This window comes from Indicator indicator, chromosome 27, assembly GCF_027791375.1.
Source record: "Indicator indicator isolate 239-I01 chromosome 27, UM_Iind_1.1, whole genome shotgun sequence".
Taxonomy (NCBI): Eukaryota; Metazoa; Chordata; class Aves; order Piciformes; family Indicatoridae; genus Indicator; species Indicator indicator.
Genome location: NC_072036.1, coordinates 4,145,829 through 4,161,012, shown reverse-complemented (window position 1 = coordinate 4,161,012; position 15,184 = coordinate 4,145,829). Strand labels below are relative to the sequence as shown.

General features: G+C 47.6%; 1 protein-coding gene across 1 annotated transcript; it reads left to right on the top strand.

Moving 5' to 3' along the window:
* The first annotated feature begins 1,506 nt into the window (after positions 1 to 1,506).
* HEY2 (hes related family bHLH transcription factor with YRPW motif 2) lies at positions 1,507 to 14,885 on the top strand. The gene is made up of 5 exons (XM_054393130.1): positions 1,507 to 1,589; positions 2,945 to 3,023; positions 3,139 to 3,222; positions 7,074 to 7,155; positions 14,206 to 14,885. The coding sequence occupies exons 1-5, from the start codon at positions 1,507 to 1,509 to the stop codon at positions 14,883 to 14,885; spliced, it is 1,008 nt and encodes a 335-aa protein (XP_054249105.1).
* Positions 14,886 to 15,184: the final 299 nt, after the last annotated feature.

The window sequence follows — 15,184 nt, the reverse complement described above, 5'->3', positions numbered from 1 at the left end:
TGTCACCAAATGTAATTCCAGAGACCGAGAGTATTAACCAGGGGAAAAAAAAAAAAAAAGAGAGAGAGAGACAGAAAGAAAGGCGCTGGCGCCTGGCAGACCCCTCCCGCGGGCAGTAGCGGGTCCGGCACTGCCGGTGCAGTCGCTCCTGGGGGGGTGGTCGCTCGGGCCGCCGGGCTTGCACCCTGCCCCGAAAGCGCAGCCGGAGCCCCTCTGCCTCCTCCGGCTTTTTTCTCCCTCTCTGACCCGCCGTTCGCCCCCTCCCTCGGGCTGGAAACCCGAAGAGGCAAGTGCCCGGCGGCCACGGCAGTGCGACGGGGACATCTCCCGTCACTTGGGCGTTTTGCGGCGGTAATTGCTTCCAGGAGCCTCTCTCCGGCAGGTGCTGGCGGCGTGGGGGGTCCTGCTCCTGCCCAGCTGTACCTGGACACCTCGGGACAGGCTCCGCAGCGTGCCCGCCGTCCCCGGCCACTCTCAGACAGCGTCCTGGCAGCGGACGTGGCAGAAAAATGGTTCCCAGGAAGGTGGCAGAGGGGACAGGCAGAGCAGGACAGCCATCGAAGGTGGGAGATTTAAATTTCTGCGGAGAACGCACCAGCCCGACTGTGCTTTGTCAGGAATCCGGAATTAGAGAACAGCAGAAGGACGCAGGGGTGAGGGGGGAAACCCAAACCAAAGCAAAATAAAACCCTCCTTCTAGAGATCCTCCGCTAACCGAGCCGCTACGCTTCCTCCGTGTCCTTTCCAGCCGGGATTACCGCCGTGCTTGGCTCTCATCCCGGCCGGTGCCCGCTGCGCCTCGGAACCTCTGCGGGACGGGGCGGGCGGGGCCGCTCGCCCGGCTGGGCTGGGATTTGTACCTTCCCGGGGATTTATACTCTTCCCAGGATTTATGCCCTTCCCAGGCTTTATACCCTCCCTGGGGTTTACACAGCCTCGAAGCCGCGCTCCTGTGCTGTACACGACACACAGCTGCACCCAGGGAGCGGCGGCTGGGGCTGCCACCGCCACCGAGGGCTTTACAGGACAGCAGGGAGGTGCTGATCAGGCTCGAGGATTGGAGGCCAGGGGCTAGAAGACCCCCCGCTAAACGCCGGGTGGGACATCGGGGCTGCCTTCTCACACTCCTCGGCGACATGGGAGGGCCAGGAGCCAGATGCTGCTTGTTTCCCCCGCAGGATGCCCCGGAGCCCCGTGCCGGGGGCATCTGCCCCGCTCCGCTCCCCGCCTGCCGTGGCCCGAGAGCGGCCGGACCCCGGCAGTGCTGCCGCCCGCTCCTCCGCGGTGGGCGGCCCCCCCCTGCCCGGCGGGGCGGGGCGCGGCTGGCCGGGGGCGGGCCGGCGGGCTTGAGGCTGTGCCGCGGCGTGGGAAAGCGCCTCAGAGACGGTTCGCTCTGCTGGCGGTGCGGAGCCGAGCCGTGCCGGAGGGACCCTTCTTCCCCCCGCCCGGATTTATTTATCTCTGCCCATACCACGGCCATAAGCTGCGCCGCGTCCTGTGCCCACAATGAAGCGGCCTTGCGAGGAAACTACCTCAGACAGCGACATGGACGAGACGATAGACGTTGGGAGCGAGAACAACTACTCCGGGTAAGTGGAGCACCCTCACATCCCCGGGGTTGCCGACTTGGGATATGCTCCAGGATAGGGCAGAGTCAGGGGGAATCCCGAGTGGGGTGGGTAGCCCCCGAGTGAGAAGCAGGGTGAAGGTTTGTCTCCCTCCAGGTCAACCAGCAGCTTGTTGATAGTCCCCCCGGGAATTCACCCCACGGTTTAGCTGCCTGACCCTCGACATTACTGGGAGCCTGTGAGCCCGCGGGCTGCAGCTTGTTAGCTTCGCTTAATTGGCCATTTTCAATCAGATCTTTCCCAAACTAGTTCTGCAGTAGGCCGTGCAACCTAAGGGATTGGGTGCCAGTGGGAAGCGAGTGGTGAGCAGAGAACAGGGATGAACAGCGATTGAGCGGTGACTTCAGCAAATCCCCAGAGCTAGCCAGGGGTTAGCCTTGGTGGCCGCTGGAGACCCGGCTGGGGGTGCTCCTGGATTCCCTGCTGGTGGTTCAGAGGAACCCTTGCCAATTTAGAGGCACATGCACTGGAGCTCCATCCAGTCCATTTCAGTGGCTAAATGAGTATTAAAAGCTACTGGATTTTTTTGCCAGCTCATGATGAAATAAAAGCCTTTTCTTACTCCTGGGTAGTGTAGTTTTAAAAGTAAAACTTGAATTCTGCTCCTGGTGCAGGACAGCCCCAGAGACCTGGGCTGGGCAGCTGGCTTTGGACTCGAGCATCTATTGACTCTTGCAATGATGGGCAGTGATGTCAAAAAATAGTGGGCAAGCAGAGGTTGTGGCATCAGATATGTGCACTTAACACTGCTAGTAGCATGTGGAGATGGAGGGGAGATTTAGGTTGGACATAAGGAAAAATTTCTTCCCCAAAAGGATTGTCAGGCCTGGAACAGGCAGCCCAGGAAAGCATTTAAGTCACTGTCCTTGGAGGGATTTAAAAGACTTGTAGATATGGTGCTGAGGGACCTGGCAGTGCTGGGTTAACAGTTGGACTTGATGATCTTAAAGCTCTTTTCCAACATAGACAATTCTATGGTTCATGTAGCTTTGGCCTTTCGTTCTTCAGCCTGTGTTTGGTAGTAGGCAGGGCTTTATATGCAAGGAAAATGGAATCAATTCAGCTGGGCAATGAGCTGCCTCCAGAAAAGGACTTTATTGCCAAGAGACTGTTCCGTCAATTCCAAAGATGTGCTGTGTCAGTCAGAAATGAAGGGTTTCTGTCTCTTTGAAAACACTGTGCAGTCCAAAGCACATCTTCTAAGCACTGAAAACGGCATGAGAGGGGACTAGACATACTTCATATGGTGGCCTGAGGTGTCTTCAAAGAGCAATGCCAAGTTGTGCAACACCTGACACACTTTTATTGTCTCACAGGCAAAGTAACAGTTCTGTCATTCGCTCGAGTTCCCCAACGACAACATCTCAGATTATGGCCAGGAAGAAAAGAAGAGGGGTAGGTTGTGTTTCATTCTCTTCCCCTGTGACAGTTTGCATGCGTGCAGCGATTTTTGCCCTTCAACTCTTTATTTTCATAAACCTCATGTGTTTTGTTTTTATTTTGGGACTAGATTATAGAGAAGAGGCGCCGAGATCGTATAAATAACAGTTTATCAGAGCTGAGGAGGCTTGTGCCAACTGCTTTTGAAAAACAAGTAAGCCCTTTTCTTCTTTTTCTTTTTTTCTTTCCCTTTTTTCTTTTTTTCTTTCCCTTTTTCTTTTTTTTTCTTTCCCTTTTTCTTTTTTTTCTTTCCCTTTTTCTTTTTTTCTTTCCCTTTTTCTTTTTTTCTTTCCCTTTTTCTTTTTTTCTTTCCCTTTTTCTTTTTTTTCTTTCCCTTTTTCTTTTTTTCTTTCCCTTTTTCTTTTTTTTCTTTCCCTTTTTCTTTTTTCTTTCCCTTTTTCTTTTTTTCTTTCCCTTTTTCTTTTTTTCTTTCCCTTTTTCTTTTTTTCTTTCCCTTTTTATTTTTTTTCTTTCCCTTTTTCTTTTTTTTCTTTCCCTTTTTCTTTTTTTCTTTCCCTTTTTCTTTTTTTTCTTTCCCTTTTTCTTTTTTTTCTTTCCCTTTTTCTTTTTTTTTCTTTCCCTTTTTCTTTTTTTCTTTCCCTTTTTCTTTTTTTCTTTCCCTTTTTCTTTTTTTCTTTCCCTTTTTCTTTTTTCTTTCCCTTTTTCTTTTTTTCTTTCCCTTTTTCTTTTTTTTCTTTCCCTTTTTCTTTTTTTTCTTTCCCTTTTTCTTTTTTTCTTTCCCTTTTTCTTTTTTTTCTTTCCCTTTTTCTTTTTTTTCTTTCCCTTTTTCTTTTTTTTCTTTCCCTTTTTCTTTTTTTTCTTTCCCTTTTTCTTTTTTTTCTTTCCCTTTTTCTTTTTTTTCTTTCCCTTTTTCTTTTTTTTCTTTCCCTTTTTCTTTTTTTTCTTTCCCTTTTTCTTTTTTTTCTTTCCCTTTTTCTTTTTTTTCTTTCCCTTTTTCTTTTTTTTCTTTCCCTTTTTCTTTTTTTTCTTTCCCTTTTTCTTTTTTTTCTTTCCCTTTTTCTTTTTTTTCTTTCCCTTTTTCTTTTTTTTCTTTCCCTTTTTCTTTTTTTTCTTTCCCTTTTTCTTTTTTTTCTTTCCCTTTTTCTTTTTTTTCTTTCCCTTTTTCTTTTTTTTCTTTCCCTTTTTCTTTTTTTTCTTTCCCTTTTTCTTTTTTTTCTTTCCCTTTTTCTTTTTTTTCTTTCCCTTTTTCTTTTTTTTCTTTCCCTTTTTCTCTCTCTCTCTTTTTTTTTTTTTCTTCTTCTGTATCTCATCTGGCAATGTTAGTTCTCTTGTAAAACTCATTAAAATAATACTGTATGTGTCCTGATCTGGCACAAAGCAGGCATTTCAATAAAATGCTTTCTTGTGGTGAAACTATTAGAAACATAATTCATTATAAGGCTGAAAAACATTTCCATTCTTTGACTTGTTTTTCCCTTAAGGGTAACTGTGTTCATCTTGCCTCTGTTCTTTCGATGAATTCCAGTAGTGGTTTTGTTAAAATGTGCTTTACTCCATATTTATTAAAAAAAAAACCAAAAAAAAAAACCAAACAAACCCACCCAAAACCAACACAGCTCCCCCGAAACCTGTATGTCAGTTAGCCTTCTGTCTACATCTTTAAATATAATTTCCCTCATCTCTGCTTTAAGAAACCTTTTAATTTTTAAACTATCATTTCATTACTAATCAATCCAATTTCCTAAAGAGGGAGCAAGCAGTCTGGATTATCCATGTTTTAAAATGACTCTTTACAAGCAGGGCATTAGGAGGGGGAGTAGACCCATGTCATGTGAGCTGGTGAAGACAAGGATATGTATAAAGACTTTTGGTGAGAGAAATATTCAGTGGGGAGGCTGGAAGGATCCAGCTAACTTTGGTTTAAGTTACTTTGGTTATGAACTGAGAGACCAAAAGCCTAGGGTACAGCCTGTCCTGTAAAAAGGCCATTTTGTTTATGCCATTTAAATTCAATTATTTATTTACTTTCCATATCTTGATTTTTATTGGGGGGGGGGCTTTGATCTGATATTGAGCCTTGTTCTTGTTTTACTGGTGGCATCTGAAGATCTGTGGATAAGTGCCATGGATTCTACATTTCAAATGGAAGCAACTGGCTGAAAAGTACCTAACTTCTTGCAATAGTAAAATAAACCTCAGAAAGTAAAATTTAAGAGCAGGATTGCAAGGTGCTGCATGGCAAACACTGCAGTAAATGAGGCCTGTGATGTCCCTGATCTGAACAAAGAGCTGGCTAAAAAGAAAAGTTAAAAGTTAAATGGTGAGAGCATCACTTGTGTCACCTGCGATACGCTGTTCATGACTGGTGGTTGTAACTATGCCCTTCTGTAAGTTCTGGCAAAATGGAGTGGCAGGGATAGTTTCAGCTAGATAAACAGGGGCAAGGGACAACAGTTGTTTGTCCTTTTTATTGTTTACTTCTCACAAACCACAAACATTATAAAACAAATCCTACAGAGGCTTTTGGAAATTACCCAGCGCCATGCAGTTTTTAGCTATTAGTCACTCTCGCTGAGACAGCTTGTACCGTGGCTATGGAAAAGATGAAGCCTGAGAAAACTACAGGATGTAGCTGCATGTAAAATGGGGTATCTGCCCAAAACTTCATAGGCACACCAACCTTTGTATGAGGAAAAGTGCTGAAAGCTGTAAGTGGATCGAAAGAGATGTGCTGGCGTAAAACGGAGCGCGTGCTGTATTCTGCTCGGAAAGCCCCCACCATTTTCCTGCAGTGTGCCAAGGACAAAGTCATCGGTCCTCTTCCAGCTCCTTGACATTCAGCTCACTCAAGTTTCCGAGTTGGAGGTTTAGTTTCGCTTCCGCCTCGCTCCCTCCCTCCCTCCATCCCAGCTCTGTTCTCCGGAGTCCCTCGCAGCAGTTGGCGATGGCGCAGTGGGGCTGTGGGACACAGTCTCAGCATTACCAGGGCAGAGCTGGCCAGTGGCAGCGAGGTGGCCCAGGTGATAACTAGGAGAATGTGGCTTGGAGGATGCCATCTACCCATGCATGCAGCTTGTGCAGCCCTGGTTTTAACTAATGCTGAGGGGTGAACTCTTGCAGTGCAGCAACATTTGCATGGTAAACTCAGTTGTCTGGTTGTGCCCAGATGTTGAAGGGTGTGATACCATACAAAGTAGCTTTCCTTAGAGATGAGTGTGTTCATGCTACCTTTGGAGTTGTATTTTATACTTTCCCACCACCTATTGTAGCTATGTGAGCCACCTTCAGTAACAGAAAAGATTTTTCATGAGAAAGGAGCTAAACTCTTTCTTTTTCACAGTATTTAGCTTCATGCAGAGATGTGGTGCTGAGGGATGTGGTTTAGCACCAGGCTTGGCAGAGTTAGAGAATGGTTGGACTTGATCTTAAAAGTCTTTTCCAATCAACTGTGGTTCTGTGGTTCTAGATTCTGTAATTCTATGATTCTCTGTCCCTGCAAACTCGACTTGTTGCTAACTGAAAATACTGTGTGTCTGGTTTTTCAGTGGAGAATGATAACAGAATATTCAGAAGGCAAATGGGATGTGAAACACTAACAGGCAATGAAAAGGGAGATTTCTGGGTGTGTGTCCACAGGGACACCTACTGGTAAAAACAGAAAAGAGATGTCACAGCAGGGTCTTGGATTGCTGTGCAGACCTGTCCTGCCAGCTTTCCCTGTGTGTTTGTTCTTAAATCATGTCCAGAAAGTTACATATATCTCTCATTTCTTGAAGCTGTCATCTCTATGCTACCTTCAAGGCCAGAGCTAGATTGAACTAGAGCTTTAATAAAGCAAAATTCTGCTGCTGGTTATGCTGGGGAGGAGACAGCATTAGTCTTTAGACAGAGTCTGGGAGGCAGATGCTCATGAAAAAATTAAGCCTAGAATGTCCTAATGATAGGGGAAATTGAAGCCATAAGGCTGAGCTCGGTGGAAAGTATGTCAAATTAAAGTTTCTAGTACTTGTAAGCCTTTACTGATGTGAGTCTCTTATCTCAAAGGGATCTGCCAAGTTAGAAAAAGCGGAAATACTGCAAATGACAGTGGATCATCTGAAGATGCTGCAGGCAACAGGAGGTAAAGGTAAGGAGCCAATGGTTTCTTTTATAATATTTGTAGAAATCTCGGGGGGGGGGGGGGAGGGGGGGGGAATGCTTTGGGGAGCTGTGATAGGCATTTCCAGATTAAAGGAGTGGAAATCAATGCTAATGGCAGGATTGAACTCGTGGGAAAGAACTACTGGGACAAAAGAAGCACTTGACCCTGGGCTTGTGTTTGCTTTCATAACACTGTGGGAGTAAAGGCTTCATTCACAGGCAGCCCAGTCAGAGATTTGTTTGGGGTTTCCAAAGAGCACTGAAATCTGCACAGGGAGACAAAATAAATACACAAACACCAAACATAAACAGAAGGTTTATGGCAACAATTGTGTAGCACAAACCCAACGCTAAACCTCATCATCCAGCAGCTAGACCCGAGGAAGGGGATGGAGAGGAGCTTTCATTATTGTTTGTCGGATGGTCTTTGTTCCAGAAAAGCTTTCAGATGACAGGGTTAGACCCTCTCGTTCAGCAGAACAAAATCCAGCCTTGCTCTGTGCAGCTGTACGTACCTGGTGGAGCAGGCAGTGCGTGTGTCCGAGGTGCGGGTGGCTGGCTGGCGGTGGTGCTGGCATGGCGCAGGGGCTGCACCGGCTGACCCAGCAGCTCAGCTGACAGCCGGCAGTCAGCTTGTGCGAGCTGACAGGCCTGAGGCTGCAGGCCAAGCCGTTTCAACCACCCAGGGCTTGTGCTGTGTAGTCACAATTTCGGAACTTATTTGGAGTGAAAAGCTTTGCTGGCCTCCTGTAAGCACAGTCCTCCATCCCGTGCTGCCCACCGTGGTTGTGGTTCAAAGTGGAGCGGTGGAAACGGGGTGATTTCTCATGGACCCGTCCTGTTGCAGAGGTGAAGGCAACAAAAGAGGAGGCTCGTGGTAGTTTCAGGCTGTGCCTGGGAAATTTTCCACAGGTCTTGAACAGAAAGTGATAGAATATAAATAAATAGCCATTGGGTGTAAAAGGGAAAGTAATGATAAGTTTTGAATAATCCCATTGGACAGGCTACTAACAAAGTTGTTTTGTGTAAACGAACTTTCTCCCTTTTCGGTTTCCTTGCTCTGGCAGATACTAACTTCTGGCTTCTGCTGGCTTTGCTGACCATGAATGCATTCTTGTTGTGGCCAAGTAATTAACAGGAACTCTCTGCTCTTTCTCTTGTCCCGTGTACAGGGAGGTAGAGAAGGGAGCAGGGAACGGGGAAGCTATTAGTAGCCCCCTGGTTTGTCCAGGGGGGTTCTTGTGCTGTTTATAAATTGTACACATAGGTAAATATTGTATATTTTGTACATATTCATTGCATTGCATATTTAGGTTGTAGTTTTGCTTGTAAACACAGCTTCATTTGCTTCCACTGAGCTGGTCTGGCAATTTTATGCTGGGGGGGAATTTTCAACCCACCACAAGGCTGCTGCTCTCTCTCTTCCTTTTTTGATTAGACCCAAACATTTTTATCCCATGACTGAATAACTGCTCCTCTCTGAACTTTTTAGTGACTACAGAACTGAGCTTATAATTGGTGCCTGCGCGACAACAGATGGGGATGGGAGAGGCTGGTGGTGTTTGTGAAAATTAGCAGCAAGCTGCCATAAGTGTTTGCTAGGTGTCACAAGGCTCTTGCATTAATGCATTTAAAACTTCACATTTATGGGCAACTTGTTTTGTTAGAGGTGAAAGGAATTTCATTCTTCGCATAACACACGTGCCTCTCGATTCCTCAGAAAATGTGCACAATTAAAAAGAATGAAAGGTGCGGGGGGGAAAGGCAGTTAATTTTTATATCCAAAAGCTACTTTTAAAAAGCACTCTTTGTTTGGTGGAGCTCTTGAGGAAAACTCTTGAAAGTTACGAAAGGCCAGAATTGGTCATGCTTGTGCAATTCGAATTCAGATCCTCTGTTGCGTGTCGGTGATGGTGCCGTGCGCGGGGGCTGCGTGCTGGCTCTCCACAAGCTCTTGTCTCACTTGGTGTACAGGGCAAACGAGGCTCAGCTGCTGAGGGACGTGGTGGTTGTTTCTCTCGGTCCTCTCTGCACGATGTGCCGCTCGGCTATCCCAGCCTGACCCCTGCCTCACGCTGCACATCGCTCCTCTGGAGAGCTGCAGCAGCTTCTACCCCCGTGATGTCTGCACCCACAGCAGGAGGGCAGGTGGTGAACCCCATTAGAGACTTAATTTACTAGGAACCCTCCATCCTCTGCCTCCCCACTCAAAACCAGTGTATTTGGGATTATTTTATTTTGAAGGGGGATTATTGTGGTGGGGAAATTCCCCCCCAACATAGCGAATTCCCCCCAGCTGAAAATTCCCCCCAACATTAAATTTGCCAGACCAGCTCAGCTGGAAGCAAATGGAGCTGTATTTACAAGCAAAACTACAATCTACAATGCAATTCAATGAATATGTACAAAATATACAGGATTTACAATATTTACAGGTATTTACAATTAATAAACAACAGAAGGACTCCCCTGGCCAAAGACCAGGGGAGCTGCAACAGCTTCTCGCTTCCCTGCCTCCTTCCCTAACCTCCTGTACACGAAAGGGACAAGAGAAAAGAAGAGTAGAGAAGTTGTTGTTAATACCAGTCACAACAAAGCAGTGCAGCCAAGGTCAGTAAAGCCAGGAGAAGCATCATCCAGAGCCCAAGAAGCAAAAAGAGAAAGATTGTTTTGCAAACTAAATCTTATGGTAGATACCTCTCCAATGGAATTGTTTAGAACTATCATTATATTCCTTTTTACACCTAATAGTGATTTATTTACACTCTACCACTTTCTGTTCAAGATCTGTGGAAAAATTTAAAGGTACAGCCTAAAACTACCACAATTATTCATTATTTTGTGAGCCCTGAACAAGCAGTTGAACTTGGTGATCTCAAAGATCTCTCCCAACCTCAACAGTTCTATGATTCTATTTTGTAAAGGGTTAGGTCAGGTGGCCCAGCTGGTGGGGCAGAGGACAAAGTGGCTGGAACGGGAGCTGCCATAGGAGATGTGTGTTGGTTGGCAGAGCCCTGGTCCCTGGCTGGAAAGCTGGATTTTGTTGGCAGTCCCAAGCCCTGTGGTCTGTTCCTTGGTCATCCGCTGCTGGGCCGTTCCCTGCCACGGCTGCTGAGAACAGCGTGGGAAGGATGAAGAGTCAGGGTGCAGGAAGAGGCAATGATGGCTCAGACCCACAGCTGCCTTCCTCACCATGGTCTGTAGCTGGTGGCATGTCAATGTAATACCTGATCACTTCACAACTACTTTATCTTCACCATGTGCCCCAGAGATAAGAGTAATCTCATGGATTAAGAAACTTTGAGAAAAAAAAAGGGGGAGGGGGGGTGTCTTAGCACTGGGCAAAGTTGAAGCCTGCTTTTCCTGCTTGCTTAATGTTTTACTTTGCAACCTAAGTAACAGCTTCAAATATCATTTCCTAGGGTGTTTTCAAGGCAGATGCTTGTTTTATTTGCAAGTGCAGTTATTCCCACTTTGTAATTCATCCTCTGAGCCAGGGACTGTTTTGGATCAGTTAAAAAAAAAAAAAAAGTGTTCCATCATTTTTCCTATGGACAAAAGCTATTATTGCTGCAGGGAGAAATGGGTCCCAATACCCTTAAGTTCCACCACACTGAGGGCTGGAAAAAACTCATCTTCATCCTCCTCACACAGAAATGGAGGACACCCACTATGAGGAATGCCTGGGGCTAAGCAAGTCAGGGTGGAGTCAGACACTGCTCGGCATGGTGTGCCCGAGGTGGGCAGAGCAGAAGAAAACCCAACGTGGCTTCTGTCCTTTCTCTGCTTTTCACAGCTTCCCAGGCCAGGCAGGCTGCCACCTCTGAGGTCCTGTGCAGACCCTGTTTCTACCCGGAGGCAGGTGGGGGAATGGTCTCCTGTTCACTTTGAGTTATTATTTTGGCCTGAGGCCAGGGCTTTTCACTGACTCTGCAAGCAAGCACAGGGGAGGAGTAATTTGTCAACAGGGAGTCACTTGTGAGACCTTGGTGTGGCTTTATTGCAGCTTCATGGCTAATTTAGATTGGGTGAGTGACACTTGGATTAATATAGCTCAGGTGACTTATCCATTGTCCTGTGTGCAGAGCAGGTGGGTTACCAGGGTAGCTGAAGTAAAACCCAGGCTTCCCATTTGCTACAAAACATTGGTGCATATGCATGTGTGTGGTGGGGAAGGATGTTCCTTGGTGTTGGAAAGAAGCAAACCCCAACATTTTAAAGTCTTTCTCACAGGAGGAAACATGCAAAGGAGAGACCTGAATAGATAACCATCCCAATCAAAACAGAATGGTGCCTGGGAGTCCCAGCTCTCATCTCTCTTCTGTTTTCATGTCTGGGCCACCAAAGGAGACTGAGGAAGAGCCAGGATCACCAGGGCTTTGGGACAGCTGGTCACAGAGCCAGCAGCTCAGACTCACGGGAAGCTGGTGACAACCACATCCCCCACATCTCCTCCGGTCCAGAGGGAGGGAGGCTGGGAAGCCCTGGCTTGAGCTGCATGCTCTCAGGACTCCCAGGCTGGCTGACTCATGGCCAGAGCCGGGAGGTGGCTTTGGCTGCGCGTCAGCCCCTCTGAAGCTGCCGGAGGTCCTGGAGCCTCTGGCACTGAGGCAGCCCCTATGCCAGGCTGGCTGGCACCCCAGCAGGTACCCTGCTAGCTTAGAGCTGCTTGCCTGCCCGGCGTTTGTTCCCCGGGAGCTGACTCAAAGCGTGGCCTTCCCAGCCAGCGCTCGGTCGCGGCGGCCCTGGCAGGATGAGAACGGCGAGGAGTCGGTCGGTGCTTGTTGAGACGAGTCCCCGACCCCTAGTGCTCCCCGATCCGCTGCTCAGCCGGCGCTGCTCTCGGGTTGCAGGCAGCCGCAGGTGAGCTAGCAGCCTGCACCAGAAGTGCTGGGGGATTTGGCAGGACGGGTAGCACAGCAGGCAGGGGATTCGGGGAGACATCTATAAAAGAGCTCAGTAACGCGGGCGTGCAGCCACAGAAACGCTCCTTTCTTGCTTGGAAGTTGGTAAGAGTGGGATCAACTATCTGAGGTGAGCATTTTCCAGGAAGACTGAGATTATTCCATGCCAGAGAGTGCAAGGCCTGATGCAGATACTGCATTAGCTATGCATTCCACCATAATAAGGGCTCTTGATCTTTACATCCTACCTAAAAATCCCCAATGCGAGCACCATACAAGCATGGGAGCAGATAGGATATTATTCCCCCAAGGAGACTACTTTTAAACTAAAATAGGAACATTCCCCAAACTGGAAGAAGTTTTTTTTGTAGTTGATGAGTTGCAACTTAAGTACTAGATTTGGATGCTAAACCCTTTTAGAAAGGGAGTATCTTTTCATGTGCATTTAATAAGACTTTTTTTCCCCAAATGCCTTTTTTTCCCTTTCTTTCTTCTTCTTCTTTTTCCCCCCCTCTTTCTTCTTTTTTTACCCCCCCCTTTCTTCTTTTTTTTCCCCCCCTCTTTCTTCTTTTTTTCCCCCCTCTTTCTTCTTTTTTTCCCCCCTCTTTCTTCTTTTTTTCCCCCCCTCTCTCTTCTTTTTTCCCCCCTCTTTCTTCTTTTTTTTCCCCCCTCTTTCTTCTTTTTTTTTCCCCCCCTCTTTCTTCTTCTTTTTTCACCCTCGTTCTTCTTTTTTGTCCCCCTCTTTCTTCTTATTTTTCCCCCTCTTTCTTCTTTTTTTTCCCCCTCTTTCTTCTTTTTTTTCCCCCTCTTTCTTCTTTTTTTTCCCCCTCTTTCTTCTTTTTTTTTTCCCCCTCTTTCTTCTTTTTTTTTTCCCCCCTCTTTCTTCTTTTTTTTTTCCCCCCTCTTTCTTCTTTTTTTTTTCCCCCCTCTTTCTTCTTTTTTTTTTCCCCCCTCTTTCTTCTTTTTTTTCCCCCCCTCTTTCTTCTTTTTTTTTTCCCCCCTCTTTCTTCTTTTTTTTTTCCCCCCTCTTTCTTCTTTTTTTTTCCCCCCTCTTTCTTCTTTTTTTTTTCCCCCCTCTTTCTTCTTTTTTTTTCCCCCCCCTCTTTCTTCTTTTTTTTTCCCCCCCCTCTTTCTTCTTTTTTTTTTCCCCCCCTCTTTCTTCTTTTTTTTTTTCCCCCCTCTTTCTTCTTTTTTTTTTTTCCCCCCTCTTTCTTCTTTTTTTTTTTCCCCCTCTTTCTTCTTTTTTTTTTTTCCCCCCTCTTTCTTCTTTTTTTTTTTTCCCCCCTCTTTCTTCTTTTTTTTTTTTCCCCCCTCTTTCTTCTTTTTTTTTTTTCCCCCCTCTTTCTTCTTTTTTTTTTTTTCCCCCCTCTTTCTTCTTTTTTTTTTTTTCCCCCCTCTTTCTTCTTTTTTTTTTTTCCCCCCTCTTTCTTCTTTTTTTTCCCCCTTCTTCAAATCCAAGCCTGTGGAGCTCCAGTTGCTGTTTGTTGAAATACCTCATGGGCCATATGACTGTCAGTCTTCCATCTCCAAATTAGCAATGGCATTACATAAAACGTTTTCGCAGTAAAGCTTTTTTACTGTGTGTGCAGAGTCATGACAAGATGGTTTGAGTTTGCAGTTAAGTAACACCGTATGTCACATTGTCTTAATGACTGTGTGAAGTAGATGGAACCCCAGCAGCAGTTACAACTATCTCACAATGTCGAGAAATAGTTGGAGAGCCTTGTGATGAATGCCAGTGCAGGGAAGAAAGGGCAGGGCAGTGCCTGCAAGCTCTCTGATCTCCAGCCTGCTTCTTTGTGTGGATAAAAGTCTTGTTCACACACACACACATGGACCAAAACGGCACTGCAGCAGCTTGCTGAGGAATTTCAGGAGAGGCATCGTGTATCTTTTTAAATATCCTGAGTACTTATGGACTTAGTTCTTTTGTGTTTGTGTATTGTCTGCAAAACCAACTGCAGCCTATCGCGTTACAGGGATGGTCACACAAATCATTTACAGATCGGAGAACACACTTGCACGTTGCAAACCTTAACCCCTAAATGGGAGATTCGCCACCTGAGGTTAGCCACGGCACCTATCCCTGACTGGCAAGCCAGCTTGACGCATTTTCTGCCCTCCCCTTGCAGGTTATTTTGACGCTCATTCCCTGGCCATGGATTTCATGAGCATTGGCTTCCGGGAGTGCCTGACGGAGGTGGCGAGGTACCTGACTTCGGTGGAGGGTCTCGACACGGCCGACCCTCTGCGCGTTAGACTCGTGTCTCACCTGAGCACCTGTGCCTCTCAGAGGGAAGCTGCCGCCATGACCTCCTCCATGGCCCACCACCATCACCCCTTGCACCCTCACCACTGGGCCGCTGCCTTTCACCACCTCCCGGCCGCCCTGCTGCAGCCGAATGGACTCCACGCTTCTGACACCGCCCCGTGCAGACTCTCCTCAGACGTGCCCCCCCACGGCTCTGCCCTGCTCACCGCCACTTTTGCCCATGCCGATGCCGCCCTGAGAGTCCCCTCCGCTGGCAGCGTCGCTCCCTGCGTCCCCCCTCTCTCCACCTCCTTGCTGTCCCTCTCGGCTACTGTTCACGCCGCAGCGGCGGCCGCTACAGCCGCTGCCCAGAGCTTCCCCCTCTCCTTCACTGGCACCTTCCCCATGCTTCCCCCCAGCGCAGCCGCTGCCGCCGTGGCTGCGGCAACGGCCATCACCCCTCCGCTGGCTGTGTCGGCCACCACCAGCCCTCAGCAGGCTGGCAGCGGGGGTGGCACTAAACCCTACCGACCCTGGGGGACTGAAGTTGGAGCCTTTTAAGTCCCCCTTCTCCCTTCCCAGTGCGGCTCCCTCCTCTCCCTCAGCACACACTCATGTGCACACCCCCACACGTGCCCACATGCACCCACGCATAAGGCTCCCAGACTCCGTGTGTCCTTCCCAAGGCTCTGGGACTCCTCATGTCCTTCCCGAGGCTCCAGGACTCTGTGTCCTTCCTGAGACTCCTGGACTCCGCATGTCCTTCCCAAGCCTTCAGGACGCCACATGTCCTTCCTGAGGCTCCAGAACTCTCTGTGTCCTTCCTGAGGCTCCAGGAATCCTCGTGTCCTTCACAAGAC

Coding starts and splice junctions, on each gene's coding strand:
- HEY2 (XM_054393130.1), top strand. CDS start 1,507: ATGAAGCGGCCTTGCGAGGAAACTACCTCAGACAGCGACATGGACGAG. Junction 1,590..2,944: donor AGCGAGAACAACTACTCCGG/GTAAGTGGAGCA, acceptor ATTGTCTCACAG/GCAAAGTAACAGTTCTGTCA. Junction 3,223..7,073: donor CAACTGCTTTTGAAAAACAA/GTAAGCCCTTTT, acceptor CTTATCTCAAAG/GGATCTGCCAAGTTAGAAAA.